Source organism: Mustela erminea, chromosome 7 (genome assembly GCF_009829155.1).
Source record: "Mustela erminea isolate mMusErm1 chromosome 7, mMusErm1.Pri, whole genome shotgun sequence".
NCBI lineage: Eukaryota > Metazoa > Chordata > Mammalia > Carnivora > Mustelidae > Mustela > Mustela erminea.
Genome location: NC_045620.1, coordinates 93,025,897 through 93,046,075, shown reverse-complemented (window position 1 = coordinate 93,046,075; position 20,179 = coordinate 93,025,897). Strand labels below are relative to the sequence as shown.

The 20,179-nt window shown below is 37.0% G+C and overlaps 1 protein-coding gene across 10 annotated transcripts in view; it reads left to right on the top strand.

Annotated features, from left to right (window-relative positions):
* The first annotated feature begins 216 nt into the window (after positions 1-216).
* Positions 217-20,179, top strand: part of GCFC2 (GC-rich sequence DNA-binding factor 2) — a 44,311-nt gene continuing 24,348 nt past the window's right edge. For 9 of the 10 annotated variants that reach the window (XR_004287872.1, XR_004287874.1, XR_004287873.1 and 6 more), the window contains exons 1-6: positions 217-643; positions 3,390-3,518; positions 7,625-7,849; positions 8,810-8,907; positions 13,511-13,626; positions 19,484-19,670. Coding sequence is in view for 7 of the 10 variants with exons in the window: in XM_032352593.1 (XP_032208484.1) it covers positions 373-643; positions 3,390-3,518; positions 7,625-7,849; positions 8,810-8,907; positions 13,511-13,626; positions 19,484-19,670 (1,026 nt within the window). In the remaining 3 variants the exon portion in view is untranslated. The remainder of the gene's footprint in view (positions 644-3,389; positions 3,519-7,624; positions 7,850-8,809; positions 8,908-13,510; positions 13,627-19,483; positions 19,671-20,179) is intronic. The other variant, XM_032352592.1, reaches the window with a different exon arrangement.

The window sequence follows — 20,179 nt, the reverse complement described above, 5'->3', positions numbered from 1 at the left end:
AGCAATCTCTCCAAACACACACCCTCTTCTGATTTTTTTGTTTGTTTTAATTCTTGGCTGGAGAGAATTTTGCTCTCTCCACGGCACTCAGCTCCAGGAGCCTGCCGGACTCTGCCGGACTCTTTCCACTACGAATGGCCACCAGCACAACCTGGCCTCGGAAAGAGAACGCTTTGCATCTCCAGGCCCCGCCCCTTAAACCCAGCTCCACTGACCAGAGCACGCATGCGCAGGGCGAAGCGGACGCGGACGGCGCGCGGAAAGCACAGCGTCGCCCGACGGTACCAGCGGGAGCGCGCGCCGGCGTGGACGCCGTAGACCGGGCAGGCGTGCGCAGGGAGAGAGTGTGCGCGGAGCACCCGCATCTCGGCCATGGCTCATAGGCCGAAGAGGACCTTCCGGCAGCGCCGGGCCCACTCTAGTGACAGCGACGGCGCGGAAGAGCAGTCTTCTGAACCCGGGGCCCCGGAAGAGCAGACGGCCCCGGGCCTTACGGAGGAAGGGCCGCCCTCGGGTGGGGGACGCCTAGAGGCGACGGCCCGGCGTGGTCGGGGTCGGGGCCGGGGCCGGGGCCGGGTGTGGGCAAGTTCCCGACGCGCGGCGGGAGCGGCTACGCGCACCGAAGGCGGCTTGAGCGTCCCAGGTGAGGCAGGGCGCGGGGGGAGCCGGAGGTGACGCGAGGTAGGGGAGGCGGGGAGAAGCCCCCGGGGTTCACCGGAGGTTCTTGTGTCCCGCTGCTGACCGAGAGCAGTCGCGGCGACCGAGAGCAAGACAACCCGCCTTCGAGTGCTCGCCCGCTGCTCGCAAGCCCATGTTCGTGGGGGAGGGGGGGGGTCGAATGGGAGACCGGAAAGAATCCTGTACGGTGTGTGGCTCGTCTGTGTTTGCATCATCGAGAGAACTCTGATCCGTTGTCGCTTTAGTGCAGTACTTGTTGTTGTGAGGAACCTAAGTTGTCCCAGAGGTTTAAAAAATCCCTAATACTTTCAGGTAGGGGAAAGTTTTATGTACTTTTGGAAACATCCCCAAACAATCAGAACAGTACATTAGACGAATCTAGGTGACAGACACTTAGGACGTTTTCATTTGTTTTGTTTTTCATCAGTTATTTGCAAGAACGGAGATTAGAATAACGCTGTATGTCCCAAAGTAGCATAATGGGTTGACGACCCTGTAGACTGTACCAATCATGGCCTTAAATTAAGTACAATGTAATAGTATTGAAGTACCCCTAAATACAGAATTTAATACAGTACCCCTTAAATACATAATTTAAGCAGCATAAAGTTGTTTACATTAAATATGTTTTAGTTTGAATTGGAGCTTAAGAAAAATGCTGTTTTCGGTGTAGTATTGAGGTTAAAAAGTTATCTTCCACTGTTTTTAGTACAAGTGATTTTGGTGATTTCTTAATTATCACCTTCTGTTTGTCTAAAGCTTTTTGTATTTTCCCACTCTGAAAGTCACCTGTTCAAACTTTAATAGGTAGAACAGAGTCCAGGAGTTGCCCCCCCCCCCGCGCTTTTTTTTTTTTTTTTTAAGATTTTATTAGCACAAGTTGGGGAGGGGGAAGGCAGAGGGAGGAGGAGCCCCCACACCAGGAGGGAGCCCCATGGGGACTCTCCCAGGACCCAAGATCATGACCTGAGCCTAAGGCAGCTGCTTAACTGACTGAGCCACCCAGGTGCCCCCAGGAGTTCCTTTTTGCTTACATTCTAAAACAGTGGTTCTCAAAACTTTTTGGTCTTAGTATCCCCTTTATAAAGGTATCCCAAACATCTTTTGTTTCTGTGTATTATATTTATTGATATTAACCATGTTAGAAATTAAGATAAATTTTTATTCATTTTTTTTCCCTAAATTAAACCATTACATGTAAGGATAAATAACATTTTGTAGGAAGAAAACAAAACAAAACAACTTTTCCAGAAAATAGAATGACATTGTTTTCAATTTGCAAATCTTTAATGTCTGATTTCATAGAAGACAGCCGACTTTTCAAAGCTGCTTCCACATTCAGTCTGTTGTGATGCATTGTTTCATTTGAAATATGAAAAAAAAAAAAGGTATGTGGTGTAATGGGAATACCTAATAGCCTTTTTAGATCATTGAGGGTGTTCTGCTTTGATATGACAAAAAATGATCAACAAATAGTAGCTTGCTTCTTAAAGGTAGTTTGTAATGGCATCTGAAACCGTACCTGTCAGTTTTTTTATACTCCATTACATTAAAATCCACTGGTCTGTTTTGCACTTTCAATGGAATCTTTTATTCATGCATGATTGGTAACATCATGCATTGACCATTGGAAAGTATTGGTTCACTGAGTTTGCAAATGTTGGTACATTTTATTACATAATATCCCCCCAAAAACTTGTTAATGTTACGGTGTTACTTCTGATAATGATCAGTGGTTTAGTGATGGAAAGAAACTAAGTTCACAGTACACGATGTAATTTTTCCAAAACTCTAGTTTTCACTTGAAATCTCTAATTCTTGAAGTGATAGGCATGCCTTTGCTCATTTTTGAGGAAATTTCTTACTTATCCATGTAGGAATAATTGGAGTTTGTCAGTCGTTCTCTTAAGTAAAACAGTGTTGCTCCTTGAAAGCAGTGGCTAGTTCAACTTGCAGCTGATCATACAAATGCTTTTCAGTGAGGTAACCGTTGTTTCAGTATGCCCCAGAAGTGCTGTATACACACTTCCATTTTGTCCTACAGAATATTTAAAAGATGTGTACTCCAAGGTCAAAATTTAATAAAGTTAATAATTTTGTATTGCTTCATTGAGGATGGTAAATACAACTGTTTTTTGTTTTTGTTTTGTTTTGTTTTGGTTTTCCTGGCAGTGCATGGTGATGAATACAATGGCTGCCAGTACAGATAGCTGTCACTGTCTTGATTCATACTAATAAACCAGTTTTACCCACCACTGCTTTTGCTGCATTATGTAAATAGCAACAAACTAAAAAGGGCAAATAACATGATAATATGTGATGAAAGTAGTTTTGAATTCACACACCCTCTGAAAGGGTCCTAGGGATTTCCAGGGCTTAGTGGACCATGATTTTGAGAACCACTGCTCTGATGTTAATCCACTTTGAGAACAGGTAGGAGTTGTCATAAATAGTAGCAAAGAAAGATGTAATCTGTAGTTATATTACTTTGTATTCTAAGTTTTGATCTTACTCCAGGTTTTTTTAGTTAACATATGTTAATGTTAACATACCTATATAGAACTAAAAAAACCTGGAGAAAGATACTTAAAATACATGGAGAGAAATTAAAACACTATACATGTATAATGCTATGTGTTGTGTAGAATTTCAGTTAGTAACTCCACTGTCTTGACTCTTTCTTGTTTTTTTTTCAAAAAATGTCCTGTTAGAATCCAGAAAAGTTGATCTTTCAACAGATGAAGAAGAGGATGAAACAGCTCATTCCTTAGAAAATAAGGATGATCAGAGTTCATCATCTAACAGCTCTAGCTCTCTGGAAGAAGAATTTTCATCAGTAGGTTGGTAAATTTTATAATTGTGATTAGCTTTATTTCTAATATCGGTATCCTCTATGCCAGTGATTCTTAATTATTGGTAACACAGCTATAGTGAAGTATGGAGCAAACAAATCATTACCAATGATTGTCAAAGTGTCAAAATTGACTGCTTTTTTCCCATTACATGACATGTGCAAGATCAGACACTTTTTAAGATCCAGAGCTAGGATTCAGACTCAGGTAGTCTGCTCCAGAACCTGTTCTTAACCACTGTGCTGTACTGTACTGGGTGATTCATGCCAGTATCTGAAGAATGGTAAGAATTTGTTACTGAGGATGTTTTGGGTATAGGATATAGCAAATGTTGAACTCTAGGGAAATTAGCATATGCAGAGAACTAAAAATAGTTGTTGGAATGAAATATTTAGTTGGAGTTTAAGAAGGCGGAGCAATAAAAACATCAAATTGGAGTCAGATAATATAGAGTTTGGGAGAACTACTGAAAATTTTTTGCATACAAATGACATGACCATTTTTAGAAAGATCATTCCAGTTTAGGGGTTGGCAGATTACCACTTGTGAGCCAAATGTGAACCATCACATGCTTTTGCAAGTAAATCCTTATTAAAACACAGCCACTCTCATTCAATTATGTATTGTCTACGGCTGCTTTTGCATTACATTGACAGAGTTTAGAAGTTGTGACATACTTTATGGCCCACAAAGCTGAAAGTTTTTCTCTGGGCTATTATTTAAGCTCAAGGTTTTGTAACTTGTTTTGTGCTTTGGACTTTTGTCAGTCTCTTGAAGTCTGAGACGCTTCTTGAGAAGAATATGTAGCGTTCTAAAAGAAACAAATTAACTTGAAATGTAACTGTCTAAATATATTTTTAAAGACTTGTAATAGGCCACCTGGGTGGCTCAGTAGTCTGCTGCAGCTCAGGTCATGATCCAGGGGTTCTGGGATCAAGTCCCACATCAGGTTCCCTGCTCAGCAGGGAGTCTGCTGCTCCCTCCAACCTTCCCCACTTCCCATAATATCTCTCTCAAATAAGATCTTTAAAAAAAAAAAACAAAAAAAACTAGTAACTCATAATTTTTTTCTTATACAAGTTCACAAGGTACAGAAGTCCTTAGTGATGAAAACAAAATTAAGAATCGAAGCCTGGTAGATACATGATGCTTTGTCTAGACTCTAGATATGGTGCTGTCCAATAGAACTTTCTGCAGTGATATAAAAATTTTATATCTTCATATAAAGAAGAGCTCTTGAAATGTGGCTAGTGCAGCTAAGGAACTGGATTTTGAAATTGGCTAAATTTAAATGGTCACATATGGCTAGTGCTAACTGTATTGTACAGTGCTGCTTTAGAAGATGAATTAGTATAAGCCAGTAGTTATAAAGTGTTGGCAGCTTTACATACCTAAGGAGAGAAGACAGTGTTTGGCAATGTGTGGGATAGTTTTTAATTATTTTAATTATTTTTAATTATTGTTGTGACTGAGGTGTTGCTGGCATGTTGTGCCCTGGAGATAAGAGATGATAAATTTCTCAGAGTACAGGACAGTTCAGCACAGTGAAGAATTGTCCCTCCCCAGAGCTCATTTCAGAAGTACTGAAAGTTGAAAATTTGTCCTGTTTTTCTTTCTTCTGGAGAAGAAAAGATGAAGGAATGTGAGAGGTTTGGGGATTGGCTTATGGATCAAGGAGTGCATTTATTTTTTGTTCAAACAGTGCAACTATTAGAATGATCCAGTAGTGGAATATCTGCCTTGAGATGTTGTAGATAGTGCATGTTACACATGGGCATGATAGTAACCGGTACTGCTTAGATGAGATGATGTATATGAAAATTATTTAACTTAACAAATCTGCATGTTTTTATTATAAAGCAGTATGCTAACAATTCATTCATTCCATGTTTGGCCAGCATCTGCTACAAGGTAATGTTGGATATAGATAGGACAGGATAATAACTCTTCTCTTGAATTTTTTTCCCTTTATTGTAGCTTGAGAGAAAATTAGCTTTTTGTAGCACTGGTATTTTACTAGTGAGTCCATTGCCTGTGATTTATTAAACCCCATCAAGTCATTTGCAGATGAATCCCTTACACTTCCAGAATTTCTGCTATTGTATTCATACAGTTGAGTATTTGAACCTCCATGTATCATCTTCCTCCTGATTTTACATTAAAATTTCCTAGAAGGCTATAAAAACATAGTGCTGCTCAGCTCCACCTCAGATCAACAGTCCAAATCTCTGGGATGGGGAGCTTAGGTACCAGTAGATTACCAAGCTTTCCAGGTGACTCTAATGTGCAAGAAGCGTCAAGAAATGCTAGTGGAACCTGGTTATATTTAGCTGTCCCTCCCAGCTTTAAAGACATGTCTTTTTAGCTTTGTTCACCTCACATTAAGATCATTAAACCAGGCAGGACAACCACAGAGCCCTTAACAGATCCCTACAGTGCTTCATAATCAGCATATTTTTTTGGAGAAATAATTCAACTAGTTAGGAATTCAGTGCACTACGTGATTTTCCCCACACATTTTAACGTTATCCACAAGGAAAAAATGCAACTGTTAAATTCTTTGGAAGGATGAAGAAACATCTCACCTGCATCATTTCTCTGTACTAATCTATAAATTTGTACTAGGTCCTTAAAAACTAAGTCACTTGATTAGCTATTCCTTTTTTTTTTTTTAAGGTTTTATTTATAGGAGAGACAATAAGGTTTTATTTATTCGAGTCATGAGTGGGGACAGGGAGAGGGAAAATGAGAGAATCTCAGGCGGACTCTGCACTGAGCACAAAGCCCAATGCAGGCTTGATCTCATAACCTTGAGATTACGACCTGAGCCAAAACCAAGAGTTGGATTCACTTCTCCGCCGGTCCTACCTTTCAGAAAGTGGTTGTTTTTCTGTTTCCAGAATTGCTGTTCTTCTTCTCTTCGATCTGGCGATGGATTTTCAGGTGTTTGCAATCTTTAGATAAGCTATCTAGCTGATCTCCGGCTAGCTGAAGCAGTCTCAGCCTGCTACTTCTCCGCCATCTTGACTCCTCCAAAACCAAGAGTTGGATGTTTGGCCTATTGAGCCACCTAGACACGCCTGATATTCCTTGTTCTTAATGAACATACGTTGGTTTTTAATGATCACCTGTTACTGTTGATAATTCAAGAGCTTGTTTGCCTTAGTACCAATGTCAACATCTCCAGGCATAAGACATCTTTTTATTTCTCAAAGAATTTGGAACAGTTTATGGTAAAGTTTAGAACATTTTACTTGGGCCTCGGTAGCTTAACATCCCTAATTATCATTTTGAAGTGCTTGAAATAGTGAAAATTTCCTTTACCATTTGTTTACCAAGTATTTTGCTTAAGAAACTTTTTTTTTCCAGAAAGTAAAGATAAATTTCAGCTTAGATCATGTATAAGAAAATTGTTTTGAATTAGAAGAGTACACATTAATATGGTTTATACACTATAAAGAAAAACTAAAACAAGGATGTATTAAAAGATGTCACTAAAATAGTTTTCACCTGGTAAATGAACCTGATTATTTTCGTTACACTTTTTAACTTCTTACATTTATTCATGTGGAAATCACCAGAGGACCTTGGAGACTGATTGAGCTGTATGCTGGTTTTAGTCACTTTCTCACTCTCTCCATGCCTGGATGCCCTAAGGGGAGGGGCATCCTCTCCCTCTTCTTGAATCAGACTGGCCTGTCCACCTTCATCCTAACCTCTACAGTTCTCACTAACTAAGCCATCCACAACTCTCTTCACATCCCAACCCAAATAATCTCAGAGCTTCTAGAAATGAGAAATAGTCCTCAACAAAAAGCCAGCAACATCTGATGCATAAGGGAGCTAAGAGATAAACTGAAGTGATATGAGTACATTTTCTGATAATTCTAGATTAGATTCATTTTCTGATTTTCTATTTTAATATCTGTAAAAGTAATTTTCTTTCATTATTGATGTAGGTTTTGAGCTGTGCAATTACATTCATATCAGAATATGAAAAAAATTAGACACTGCCTTTTTTTCTATTTAAATATGAGAAATACGTATTTCTGTTACTGTTTGTTTTTCATTGTCTCCCTCTTTGTTCCTTTCAGTAAATATCCCTGATGCAGCTTTTATTCAGGCAGCCCGCAGAAAACGTGAATTGGCCAGGGCCCAAAATGACTTTATTTCTTTGGATGTAAAACATACCTCTGCCATCCCTGGGATGAAGAAAAACAGTGGTGAAGATCCTGAGAGTGAGCCTGATGACCATGAGAAGAGAATAGCATTTACTCCAAAGTCTCAAACCCTTAAACAAAGAATGGCTGAAGAAACAAGTATATACTTAATTTATTTACAATGTATTAACATTAAGGGATTTTTCACTTGAATATAATATTATGTTAAAATCTCCATAAAAACATAATGTAGTATTTACTTTAAAAGTGTAGAAGTTGGTTTTTATTTAATACTAGTTTGGTCAGTGACATAATAGTCTGTGAAAGACATGTCTGTTAAAATATTATTATCAAATAATGTGTAATAACGTTTACTATTATCTGACCTCCACTTGATCTTTTTTGGCAGATTAAGAAAAATTGTACAATGTCTTATTTTTGATATTGAAAACTTTCATTGTCACCTTTATAAAGATTTTTTTTTTAAGATCTCAGTAGGCATCTTTTTTTTTTAAAGATTTTTTTTTAACATGGAAGCATCTACAGGGATTTTACTGTCATTTATTAAAATCTCCCCTGCTCTAATAAAATATTTCCTCTACCGATAATCCTTAGGTCTCAAAGGACTTTTTTCACATTTCACATTTATAAACAATATGTTTTACCAAAACTTTTGTTACTTCAAATAGGAATTTTTCAGAATGAGACTTTTGGTTTCCTTATAACCCAGAAATTATTTTTCAGTATTCAGATTCTGAAGTAGAATTTATAATCTCTGATAAGGAATAGTAAATGTTTCTTTTTTACAAGGTTTTTTTTTTTCCCATATATGAAACTGTAGTGCTTTCAGTGGGATGGTTTGGTGATGGGTACTGATTCCAGGATTCAAGACTCAGCTGCAGCACATTCCTCAGACAAGTAATTTAACCGCCTGATAGGAATTCCCTCAGTATTTAAAAAAAAAAAGAGTGATAATAGTGCTTTCTACCTAGAATTATTGTGAAGAATAAGTTAACATATGTAAAGGTACTAAGCCAGCACGTTATAAGCCTCCCAAAAAGGTTACCTGATGCTATTAGAATGGAAAAATATGGATTTATTTTTGAATTTTTTTCCTAGCACCCAGAAATGAAGAAACAAGTGAAGAAAGTCAGGAAGATGAAAATCAAGATATTTGGGAACAGCAGCAAATGAGGAAAGCCGTTAAAATCACAGAGGTAATAATTTTTTATACCAATTGTGTTCTGTGGTTGCTGTAACAAATTAATCACAAACCTGATGGCTTAAAAACAAGAAACATATATTCTCTCCTAGTTGTGGAAGCTAGAAGTCCAAAAACAAGGTATTAGTAGGGCTGTGTTCCCTTTGAAAGCCTAGGGGAGAATCTTTTCTTGCCTTCCAAATCTGGTCACCCCAGATGTTCCTTGCTTTGCAACTGCATAACCCCTCTCTCTGTCTCCTTCTTTATATGGTCTTCTCTGTGCCTCTACTCTCATTTTGTAAGAAAAGTTCTCATTGCACTTAGGACCCAGCTGGATATTACAAGATTTCTCATCTTGCAATATTTCACTTAATTAAAACCACAAAGACCCTTTTTCCAAATAAGGCTATATTCACAGGTTCTGGGGGTGGGACATAGACATATCTTCTGTGAGACCGCTCTTCAACTTACTATACCTTTTATATTATGTTCTTTTCCTACTAGATCACTACCGGAGATGAAACCAATAGTCAGTCATTCATATGACTGTGCACCTGGGCACCCTAAATTATTTCATTTTCTAAATCTGTTCTTTTATCAGTAAAATGGGAGGATAATGTTACCTGCATGAGTAGGTGGCTATAGGCTCAAAATCACCATTTTTTTTTTAAGATTTTATTTATTTATTTGACAAACAGAAATCACAAGTAGGCAGAGAGGCAGGCAGAGAGGAAGGGAGAAGCAGGCTTCCCGCCGAGCAGAGCCCGATGTGGGGCTCGATCCCAGGACCCAGGGATCGTGACCTGAGCTGAAGGTAGAGGCTTTAACCCACTGAGCCACCCAGGCACCCCTCAAAATTACAATTTAAATCAGCACTTACAGATTATTTAATATTCAAATATAAGGTTTTATTTTTTAATCTGTTTAATGAGAATGTTTTGAAAGATTGTTTGCTCTTTTAGGTAAGGAAGTATTGTTAAAATCTCCATGTTATTAAAACCAAAAAGCTAAGTAAAGGTAAACGTTTGGTTGTAACAACATTTAGAAATCTCTAACCAGAGAAATGGTTAGAGGGCTGTTTTTATGATGTAAAAACAAGAGCTATAGGTCTTCCCTCCTCTTTTTAGTAAAATCAGTATAGCATGAAAAAAATGCTTTGAGAAAAAACTTGTCATAGTCCTTACTCTGACTGCTCAAGTTTGCCTAATTCCTTTTTTTAAGTATTTGTTTAATTGCAGTCATAGTATATATTAGAAGGTCCCAGACTTCCCATTCACAGAACCCTCATTGTCAGTAACTTTATCCTGGTTCCCCCTGGCCCAAAGAAGTAGCAAACAATTCCATTTATGAAGTAGTTACAGTCAAAGAATTTAATAACATTTGTGTCCTAATAACTTAGTAGGCTTTCAGAAAAAACATAGATAAAGTGAAGAAAAAATCTGTTAATTTCATTTTTAAATAATCACAATTACTTACTAATGGGCAGCACCTCTTAGGCACTGCGTGCCATCTCAAGCCTTGGAATGAGACTTGCATTGTCATTCTCACCTCCTTTCCAAATTGATTTTCAATCACTATTTCCTTTTTATTACAGCCACCAAGAACCTGCCTTCATTAATAAGACTTTATCAGAGAATTGTAGCACTACCTGTGAACTAGGAAAAACTAGTAGTCCGACAAATGATGAATATGTATTCCCCTAAAATATTTAAATATTTAAAATATTTATATTTAAAATATTTCACAGCACCCCTCTGAGTTCACAGGGATGCCTTGGCATGTAGTTTGGGAACTATGGTATGCATACAATTTCAAGTTTGGGGTTTTTTGCTTGACATGTTATAAATATTTTCCCCTATTTCTTTCTTTTTTTTTTTTTTTTTAAAAGATTTAATTTATTTATTTATTTAACAGAGAGAGAGAGAGAGAGAGAGAGAGAGAGAGAGATATTACAAGTAGGCAGAGCAGCAGGCAGAGAGGGGAGGAAGCAGGCTCCCCGCCAAGCAGAGAGCCCAATGCGGGGCTCAATCCCAGGACCCTGAGATCATGACCTGAGCCGAAGGCATAGGCTTAACCCACTGAGCCACCCAGGTGCCCCTCCCCTATTTCTATACATAGTTATCATAGTAACTAATTTTTTTAAATTGCATAATATTTACTAGAGTCAGTGAATCATAATGTTTTTAGCCATTCTTCCTTTTGGCAAACATTTTAGATTAACTGTCTGAATCTTTTTTTCTATTATTAATAAGAAATAGAAGGGTCACCTGGTGGCTCAGTGAGTAGAGCATCCAACTCTTGATCTCAGGGTTGTGAGTTTGAGCCACAAGTTTGGTGTAGAGATTACTTAAATAAAACTTTAAAAGAAATAATAAGAATTGGTAAATATTTGCTTTCCTTTTTTCCCTTCCTTTTCTTTCTTTTGTTCAGATGTATGTTATCTTGGGATAATAGGATAATAATATTATCTTAGGATAATGGCCAAGAGTAGTATTACAAATAAAGGACATGAACATTTTTATGGCATTTACTACATTTTTCCCTATTGCTTTCTAAAGAGAATTTAGATGAGTTTGTAACGCCACTGATATTATGAGAATGTTTCATAACAGTCTTGCCAACTAGGTGCAAGATTAGTTGGACCTAAAAAATGGAATCTCAAGCTATTTGATTTGCATTTTTTATTATTAACTATGGGTATATTCACTGGTTCCTTTATTGACTATCTACCACTTGCTACTGTCTTAGTTTCCTGTGATTGCTGTAACAGATAACCACAAGTATTGTGGCTTAAAACAACAGAAATTTATTTTCTCATATTTCAGGAGATCAGAAGTCCAAAATCCAGGTATTAGTAGGGCTATATTCCTTCGAAAAGTCTAGAGGATAATCTGTTCCTTGACTGTTCTAGCTTGTGGCAGCTGTTGACATGTAGCTACCTCTCTCTGTCTGCTCCATCTTCACATCACCTCCTTCTCTGCGCCCCAGAACTCCCTCTCCCTCTCTTATAGGATATGTGTATTGCATTTAGGACTCATCTGGGTAATCTTGGATAAGCTCCTTCTCTCCAAATCCTTAATCACATCTTTTGCCATGTAAGGTAAAATTCACAACTTTGGGAGATTAGGATATGGACTTCTCTTTTTGGGGTTGCTGTTCAGCTGCTGCACCACTTAATAATGATAGACAGTAGAATGTACAGTCTTTATAGGGGAGAAACAGCTAAACAAAATAATTGTAGTGAAATCTTACAGGTTGTCTGACAGAACCTGTACAGGGTCCTGAGATGGCACATAGGAGCAAGTGAGTGGTCACTTTCATGAGTGAATAGGGAGACTTGGAAGAGCTGCTGCAGAAGTCGATCATATTTAGATGGGTCTTTGAAAGATGCTTAGAATGTAAGGGATTTGAGACAATGTATCAGGATGTGAAGACATAAGATGTGAAATAGTCTGACTAGTTTGAGGATTTGCAGGAGTGATAGGAGCCTGATGGGAGGTTTGGTTAAAAATTAACATGAAAAATGATGATGCCTTGTGGAAAACAGAAGGATAGTTAAGTCAGTGGTTTGGCTAATTATCTGGTCTACTTCTTTGCATATCCTTGTCTAGAACACATTCTTCAGAACTCTTTTTTCAACATTCTGTGTATGGTGGTGATAAGTAATGATTAACCAGAGGACAGTAATATGAAATGTTATGAGATGTACTAACTAGAACATGGTCCTCAACTAGTAATAGAAAACCCAAATAATAGTAATAGCTTAAACAGAACTAAAAGCTTTACCTGGAAATCCTCCAGAAGACTTCCATTTACTTTTCTTTGACTAGAGCAGTTAAGTGGATACTTCTATCATGGAAAACATAATTTTCTGGGAGTACATTAGATCATAAACAAAACTACCTTTAAAAACACTGAGAAGCAGGGCACCTGCGTGGCTCAGTGGGTTAAAGCCTCTGCCTTCAGCTCAGTGTCCTGGGATCAACCCGTATCAGGCTCTCTGCTCATCGGGGAGCCTGCTTCTCCCCTTCCCCTCCAACCCCCACCTGCTTCTCTGCTTGCTTGTGATCTCTGTCAAATAAATAAATAAAATCTTTTTTAAAAAAAAATGAGAAGCTAGCTTTTGTGAAAAATAAGATTTTGTAATTTGCCTCTTGCGTGCAAAAGTGACATTTTATTTAATTATTTTTTTAACTTTTTTTTTATTTGAAAAATATGAGCGGGAAGTGGGGGACCGGGGCGGGGGTGGGGGGAGATAGGGTGGCGCAGAGGGAGAGAATCTTTAACCCACTGAGCCACCCAGGCACCCCAGAGGGAGAGAATCTTAAGCAAACACTGCCCCGAGCCCAACAGAGGGCTCAATCTTGTGACCTGTGCCGAAATCAAGAGTTGAATGCTTAACCGACTAAGCCACCCAGGCGCCCCTAAAATTCTGTATCTTAAAACTGAGAACTGTAAAAACATTTCATTATAACTATAAAAACCGTCAAAGCCATGGAGTTTTGATCTGGTAAGACACTGGAATACCCATCTGTTTTCATGCTATTAATGTTTATAAGATTAATGACAATTAATCTTTTAATTGTCTTTTAAAACAATACAAATTTTCATATTTTTAGGGACGAGACCTAGATCTTTCCTACAGCAGTGAACCTCAAACAGTAAAGAAGTTTGATACTTCGATTTCATTACCACCAGTAAATTTAGGAATTATAAAAAAGCAATTAAATACTAGGTAAGTAATTGATTTTAAAATACATTTGTCCTAGACATTTAATAGTGGGAAAAAAACACTATGTTCTTCCTAAGTACAAATATTAATATTAAACAGATTTGTAGGAAAAAAATAGCATCACCTGTGTTATCACACTAGCACCACTGATTTTTTATATGTGTCTTTTTAGTCTTTATAATAGATACATGCTACATAGTTAAAATCAATAAATATCAAATTCTGCTTTTTTTCTTACTATTTTATAACCCTTTATCAGCATTGTTAAATGGCCTTTAATTCTTAAAAGTAGTAAATTGGGAGTGATATCAGGAAGATGCCAGACCTCATTTCCCCTTAAAGATACCAACTTACTATACAGTCTAAAAAGCCTTTTTGAGAATTCAGAAACCATTTAGCACAAAACCAAGAATAGCCACATTGAAATGGGGGAGAATCCATTTCTTTTTTTTTTTTTTTCTTAAATTCAGTTAATTAACATATAGTGTTCTACTAGCTTCAGAGGTACAAGTCAGTGATTCATCAGTTTTATATAATACCCAGTGCTCATTACATCACCTGCCTTCCTTAATGTCCATCACCAAAGCCATTTCATTTTAGCCGCATCAACCACTCTTACAAGCCTGTACTGCTTATGAGAGAGAAAAAGCCCAATTCACAGCTTCTCCATTGAGAGGAAAAAAGAGGAGTGGAACAGACCTCCAACATTTTGGCTTTTGGAGGGACTGCGTGAGGGACTGTTTCTGTCTCCTCTGTCTCAGCTGTAATGGGGAACTGTCACACCTTGGATGACTGGGGCCCACAAAGAACAAAAGACAGCTCTGTTGTTGCAGAGCCAGAAAGCCTGCCATACTACAGATGAACACCAGAGGGACCAAGTGACTACGAATGCCTTAAAAAAGGAACCCACAAGCCTTCTAATAGGGAAATTTCATATAGAAGCCCAAAGAAGATACATCCCCCACAAAAGATTTGAGGATACCTCACCCTGCCCCCCAGGTCTCTAGCCAGGCTGATTGGTGATGTCCCTTCCCCATCTGAAACTTTTTCCCTTAAGTGCATTTCCAAATGCATAAGACAACAACAAAAAATAACAGGAGGCAGAAACAAGGAAAACCTGGCCAAACCAAAGGAGCAAAATAATTCCCCAGAATCAACCTTAAAGAAGCACATCTATCAATTACTTGGCAAAGAGTTCAGAAAAATCTGATAGAAGCTGAAAGTGCTATAAGAGAGCACACACAACTGAAGAAAATTACAGAAACAGTATATAAACAAAGTGAAAATATCAACAAAGAGAAACTATAAAAAAAGAACGAGAAATTTTGGAGCTAAGCAATATAATAAGTGAGCTGAAAACTTCACTAGAGGGGATCAGCAGCCTATTTGATCAAGCAGTGACCTCAAAGTAACCTCAGAGACTGGTCATTTGAAATTATCAAGTCAAAGGAACCAAAAAAAAAAAGATGAAAAGTGAAGAAAGCCTAAGGGACTTAGAGTATCTGTCAAACAGAGCAACGTATACATTATGGAAGTCCAAGTAGGAGAAGAGAGTGGGGCAGGGAGCTTATCTGAAGATATCATGGCTAAAAACTTAACAATCTGAGGAAGGAAGTGGATATCCAATTTCAAGCTTAAAAGATTACAAGAAGGTTGAACCCAGAGAAGCTCACACTGAGACACATAATCAAACTTAAAAGGCAGAAAGACAAAATTTAAAAGCCACAAGGCAGAAGCCCCTCATCAGATACTAAGGAGCCCCATAAGATTATCAGTAGATTTCTCAACAGAAACATAGGCCAGAGGAGTAGAATGATATATACAAAGTGCTGAAAGAAACTCCCACCAATAAAAATTATCCTTCAAAAATGAAGGAGAAATAAAAACTTCAGATAAAAGCTGAGGGTGTTCATTACCTTTAACCTGCCTTACAAAAATTACTATCAAAAGTTCGATTGAGAGGAAGCCAGCTGGTAATAGGAACCATGTCAGAACAAAATATAAAGGTGTCTAGTAGGGATGCCTGGGTGGCTCAGTGGGTTAAAGCCTCTGCCTTCGGCTCAGGTTGTGATCCCAGGGTCCTGGGATCAAGCCCCACGTCCAGCTCTCTGCTCAGCCGAGAGCCTGCTTCCCTTCCTCTCTCTCTGCCTGCCTCTCTGCCTGCTTGTGATCTGTCTCTCAAATAAATAAATAAAATCTTAAAAAGAAAAAAAGCTGTCTGGTAAACATAATATATAGACAAATAGATATTCAGATTCTACTGTAAGGGTGATGTGAAAATCAGTTTTAGTTCAGGTATAGAATCTAAAAGATAAATACCTACAAAAAACTAATGCTGTTAATACAAAATTTTAACATGTAATTTTTGACATCAATAAAAAGAAATGGAGGAAATAAGGAATAGGTACAGTTTTTTATATGTGAGTGAAGTTATTATCAGCTTAAAATAGGTTAGAACTATAAGATATTTTTTGTAATCCCTGTGGTGTGTACACACACACATACACACACGGAGAGAACCTATAGAAGATGCACAAAAGAAAATGAGAAAAGACTGAGGACATGTCCCTATAAAGAATCAACAAAACACTAAGGTAGTAAGAGAAAAAAAGGCAGAAAATAACTACAAGACAGAAAACAATTTACAAAATGGCAATAAGTAAGTCCTTCTGTATTAGTGTTACTTTAAATATAAAAAGATTAAACTGTATAATCAAAAGACATGGAGCAGCTAAATGGATTAAAAAAAAATTAAGATCCAGCTATATACTGTCTGCAAGAGACTCATTTAGATTTAAGGATACATATAGACTAAAAGTGAAAGGACTGAAAAATATATTCCATGCAAATAATAAACTAAAGAGCAGTAGTGTCATGGTTAAGAACTATTACAAGAGACAGAGAATGACATGGTGGTATATAAAGAGATCAGTTTATCAGGAATTATAATAATAAACAATTATAAATAAATACGCATCTTAACATTACAGCACCTATATAAAGCAAATATCAACAGCTGAAGAGAGAAATACAGCAATACAGTAATAGAACAAGACTTCAGTATCCCACTTTTCTATAATGGATAGAATATCCAAACAGAAAATCAAGGAGGAAAGAGTGATCCTGAACAAAATGGACCTAACCATACAGATGGAACATTCCACCCAACTGCAGCAGAATGTACATTGTTTTCAAGTACACATGGAATACTCTTCAAGAAAGATCAAATGTGAGGTAACAGAAAAGTCTTAACAAATGTTAGATTGAAGTCACACGAAGTATCTTTTCCAAACACAATGGAAGGATGATGTTCATAAAGAACATTTTCATTGCTTTTTTTTTTTTTTTTAATACTTGGGAATTTTTTTCTAATACAGAGTAGTACATTCCAAATTTTCTTCCCCTGTATCTTTTGTGTAAATCAGCTTTAAAGTCGTTTCATTCCGTAATTATATTACACCTAAGAAATATTGGTCATAGTTGCTCATTTAAATGGTTTGATGTAGAAAAGGACATTTTATAGCATTGTATTATGAAATAAATATAAACATATATAGATGTACCAGTTTTAGATACTGGGCTATCTATATTATAGGGAGTTAGCAAACTGCCAGCCCACTGCCTGTTTTTGTAAATAGAGTTTCATTGGTACACAGCCATACTTACATGTTTATGCATTGTCTTTGGCTGCTGTTGAGTAGTAGCAATAGCAACCATCTAACTCCAAACCCTAAAATATTGACTGTCTTGACCTTTAGAGGAAAAGTTTGCCAAGCTCTGTCCTAGGTCACTGTTTTTCAGTGATATTAAATGAAGATTGCCTTGATTCAAGACTTTTAGTAATAACCTTACTATTATTTGCTGTCCTTCTGATAGTCCCTCCTTAATTGGAAGAACAGAACTAGAATTATACTCATTGCATGAAAAATTACATGGAGGTTTTTGTTTTGGCTTTTTTGAAATTGTGTTGGAAACCGTTGTCTTGCATGAATTATATAATAGTAAAGAGGTAGCAGACCACTGATAGAGATTAGCATTTCACTTTATCTGGATAGGTTTTATTTTTAACTTTAGTGTATTTTTTTTAAGATTTTATTAATTAGAATATACAAGAGCAAGGGGAGGGTCAGAGGGAGAGGAAGAAAGAATCCCAAGCAGAGTCTGCCGAGCGTGGAACCTGATGCAGGGTTTGATTCCATGACCCTGAGATCATGATGCGAGCCAAAATTAAGAGTCAGATGCCAATCCAACTGAGCTGCCTTATTTTATTTTGTTATTAACTGGGTTTTTTATTTTAAAAAGAAAGTATGTTTTTGTGGTCCAAAGACTAAAGACAAAATCAAACAGTACAAAAAGATAAACAGAGAAAAGGAAGTCACCTTCCGCAGAGGAAACCATCCTCCCAGTTTCCTTGGTTTCATTCCAGAAGTAGTCTGTGTATCTATACAAGCACATATATACTTAGATATTGCCCATTTTTTTAATACAAAAATGAAGCACACTGTATACCCTGTATACCTTGCTTTTCTCATGTAATATGTATTTATGAGCTTGTTATTATAGCCAATAATATTCCACTCAAAGCATTTTATTCGTAATGTTTTCTGTCCATTATTGTCTTATTTCTTAACTGTCTCCATTCTTTACATAAAGCAAAGAAAAACTTTGAAAGACAAACGCATTAGTCATTGTTCCAGGGAAATGGATAGATAACATTTGGTCTAAGCAAGTACTTACTGACTTTTCATTATACAGCAGGTTAGCTGGAGGAGTTGAATTCTTGGGAAAAAAAAGTTCAGTTGAAGACCACATACTACAAATTTGTTATTTCATTTGTAGTTAATTCTCTAATTATAATGTACGCACAGTGTCGAATATTAGTGGAAAACACATTCCAGGTATTTTTAACCAACTGACCCACCCAGGTGCCCACATTGCAGATACTTTTAAAGAAAGTGTTTCTTACTCCTCTACTGTCAGGTGTATGGGGAGATAACTGCATTTTAAAAAATAAGCAAACATTGAATTGTATTTGACACTTTTTTTTTCACATTACATCAGTTGATACATGTGATATTCACAAGGTTGAAAAAAGGCTGTTTATCAATAAAAAGTGTATGGGGGGGCTATATCAAAAACAGGAAATGAAATATGCCTCAGAGGGGCGCCTGGGTGGCTCAGTGGGTTAAGCCTCTGCCTTCAGCTCACGTCATGATCTCAGGGTCCTGGGATCAAGCCCCACATCAGGCTCTCTGCTCAGCAGAGAGCCTGCTTCCCTCTCTCTCTCTGCCTGTCTCTCTGCCTACTTGTGATCTCTTTGTCAAATAAATAAGATCTTAAAAAAAAAAGAAATATGCCTCAAAGAACATGAAATTCTAAAGGCAGATAAAACCATTGAATCACAAAACACGTTATACCAAATCATAACATGCTCAAATGGTTTTAATACCAGCTTATTCAAATGTTCTAAGAAAGACCACAAATTGTTCTTACAGTAACTCCTGATGGACTCCTCCTGAGTTTCACATAAAAGACTTTGGATTGTTCTAGAAACTCACCAGTTCTAATCAGTCAACACTTAACAGCTTTCACCCTAAAATTACCCTCTGATTAGCTTGAGCACCTAAAAACCTTTAAGTGTCCTTCCTTTCATACCTTGTCCTTTGAGACCTCTTTCATTGTGCCCTTCTCCTTTACACAGAAAATCTCGTAGACCCAGGTTTGTAAGATTGTCAGTTTCCTTGGTGGTCTCTGTAAGATAGCTTTGAAAAAATTTCATTAGACTGCTGTTTACTGTAGTAGAAATAAAAGTTGGAAAAACAGTTTTTAGTATTCATTTTTCTGTATTTTGTTTACTTAGATTAACATTGCTACAGGATACTCACCGCTCACACCTGAGGGAATATGAAAAATATATACAGGATGTTGAAAGCTCCAAGAGTACCATCCAGAACCTAGAGAATTCATCAAATCAATCTCTAAATTTTAAATTCTATAAAAGCATGAAAATTTATGTAGAAAATTTAATTGACTGTCTTAATGAAAAGGTAATGTGGTTATAAATACAGTATTTCCTTTTTTATATAGAAATCCCCTCGCCACAATATTTTTTAAAAGTAAATCCTACAATTAAATTCTTTCCTCTAGGGTTTTCCTATACATTTTTTACATACTACAACATTAAGTATCCCCTTAATGTTGGACAGTTAGGTTTTTTGCAGTTATTTTGGTATTATGAAGTTTTGTATATAAATTTTTGTGTTAAAATTTCATCTGTTTAAGGAAAATTTCTAGAAGAGGAATTACTAAGTCAGTGTCTAAATATCCTTAAGGCTTATAAAACATTGTTTAGTTATTCACCAAAAGGATTTTATCAGTTTTATTTCTAGCTTATTTCATTTAAAAAATGATGGTTTTTATATTTTTTTTCTCATTTTTGTCCCTTTTTAAAAATTTTAAATATAATTGATTAACATATAGTGTGTTATTAGTTTCAGAGGAAGAGTTCAGTGACTCATCAGTCTTATACCCAGTGCTCATTACATCACGTATCTTC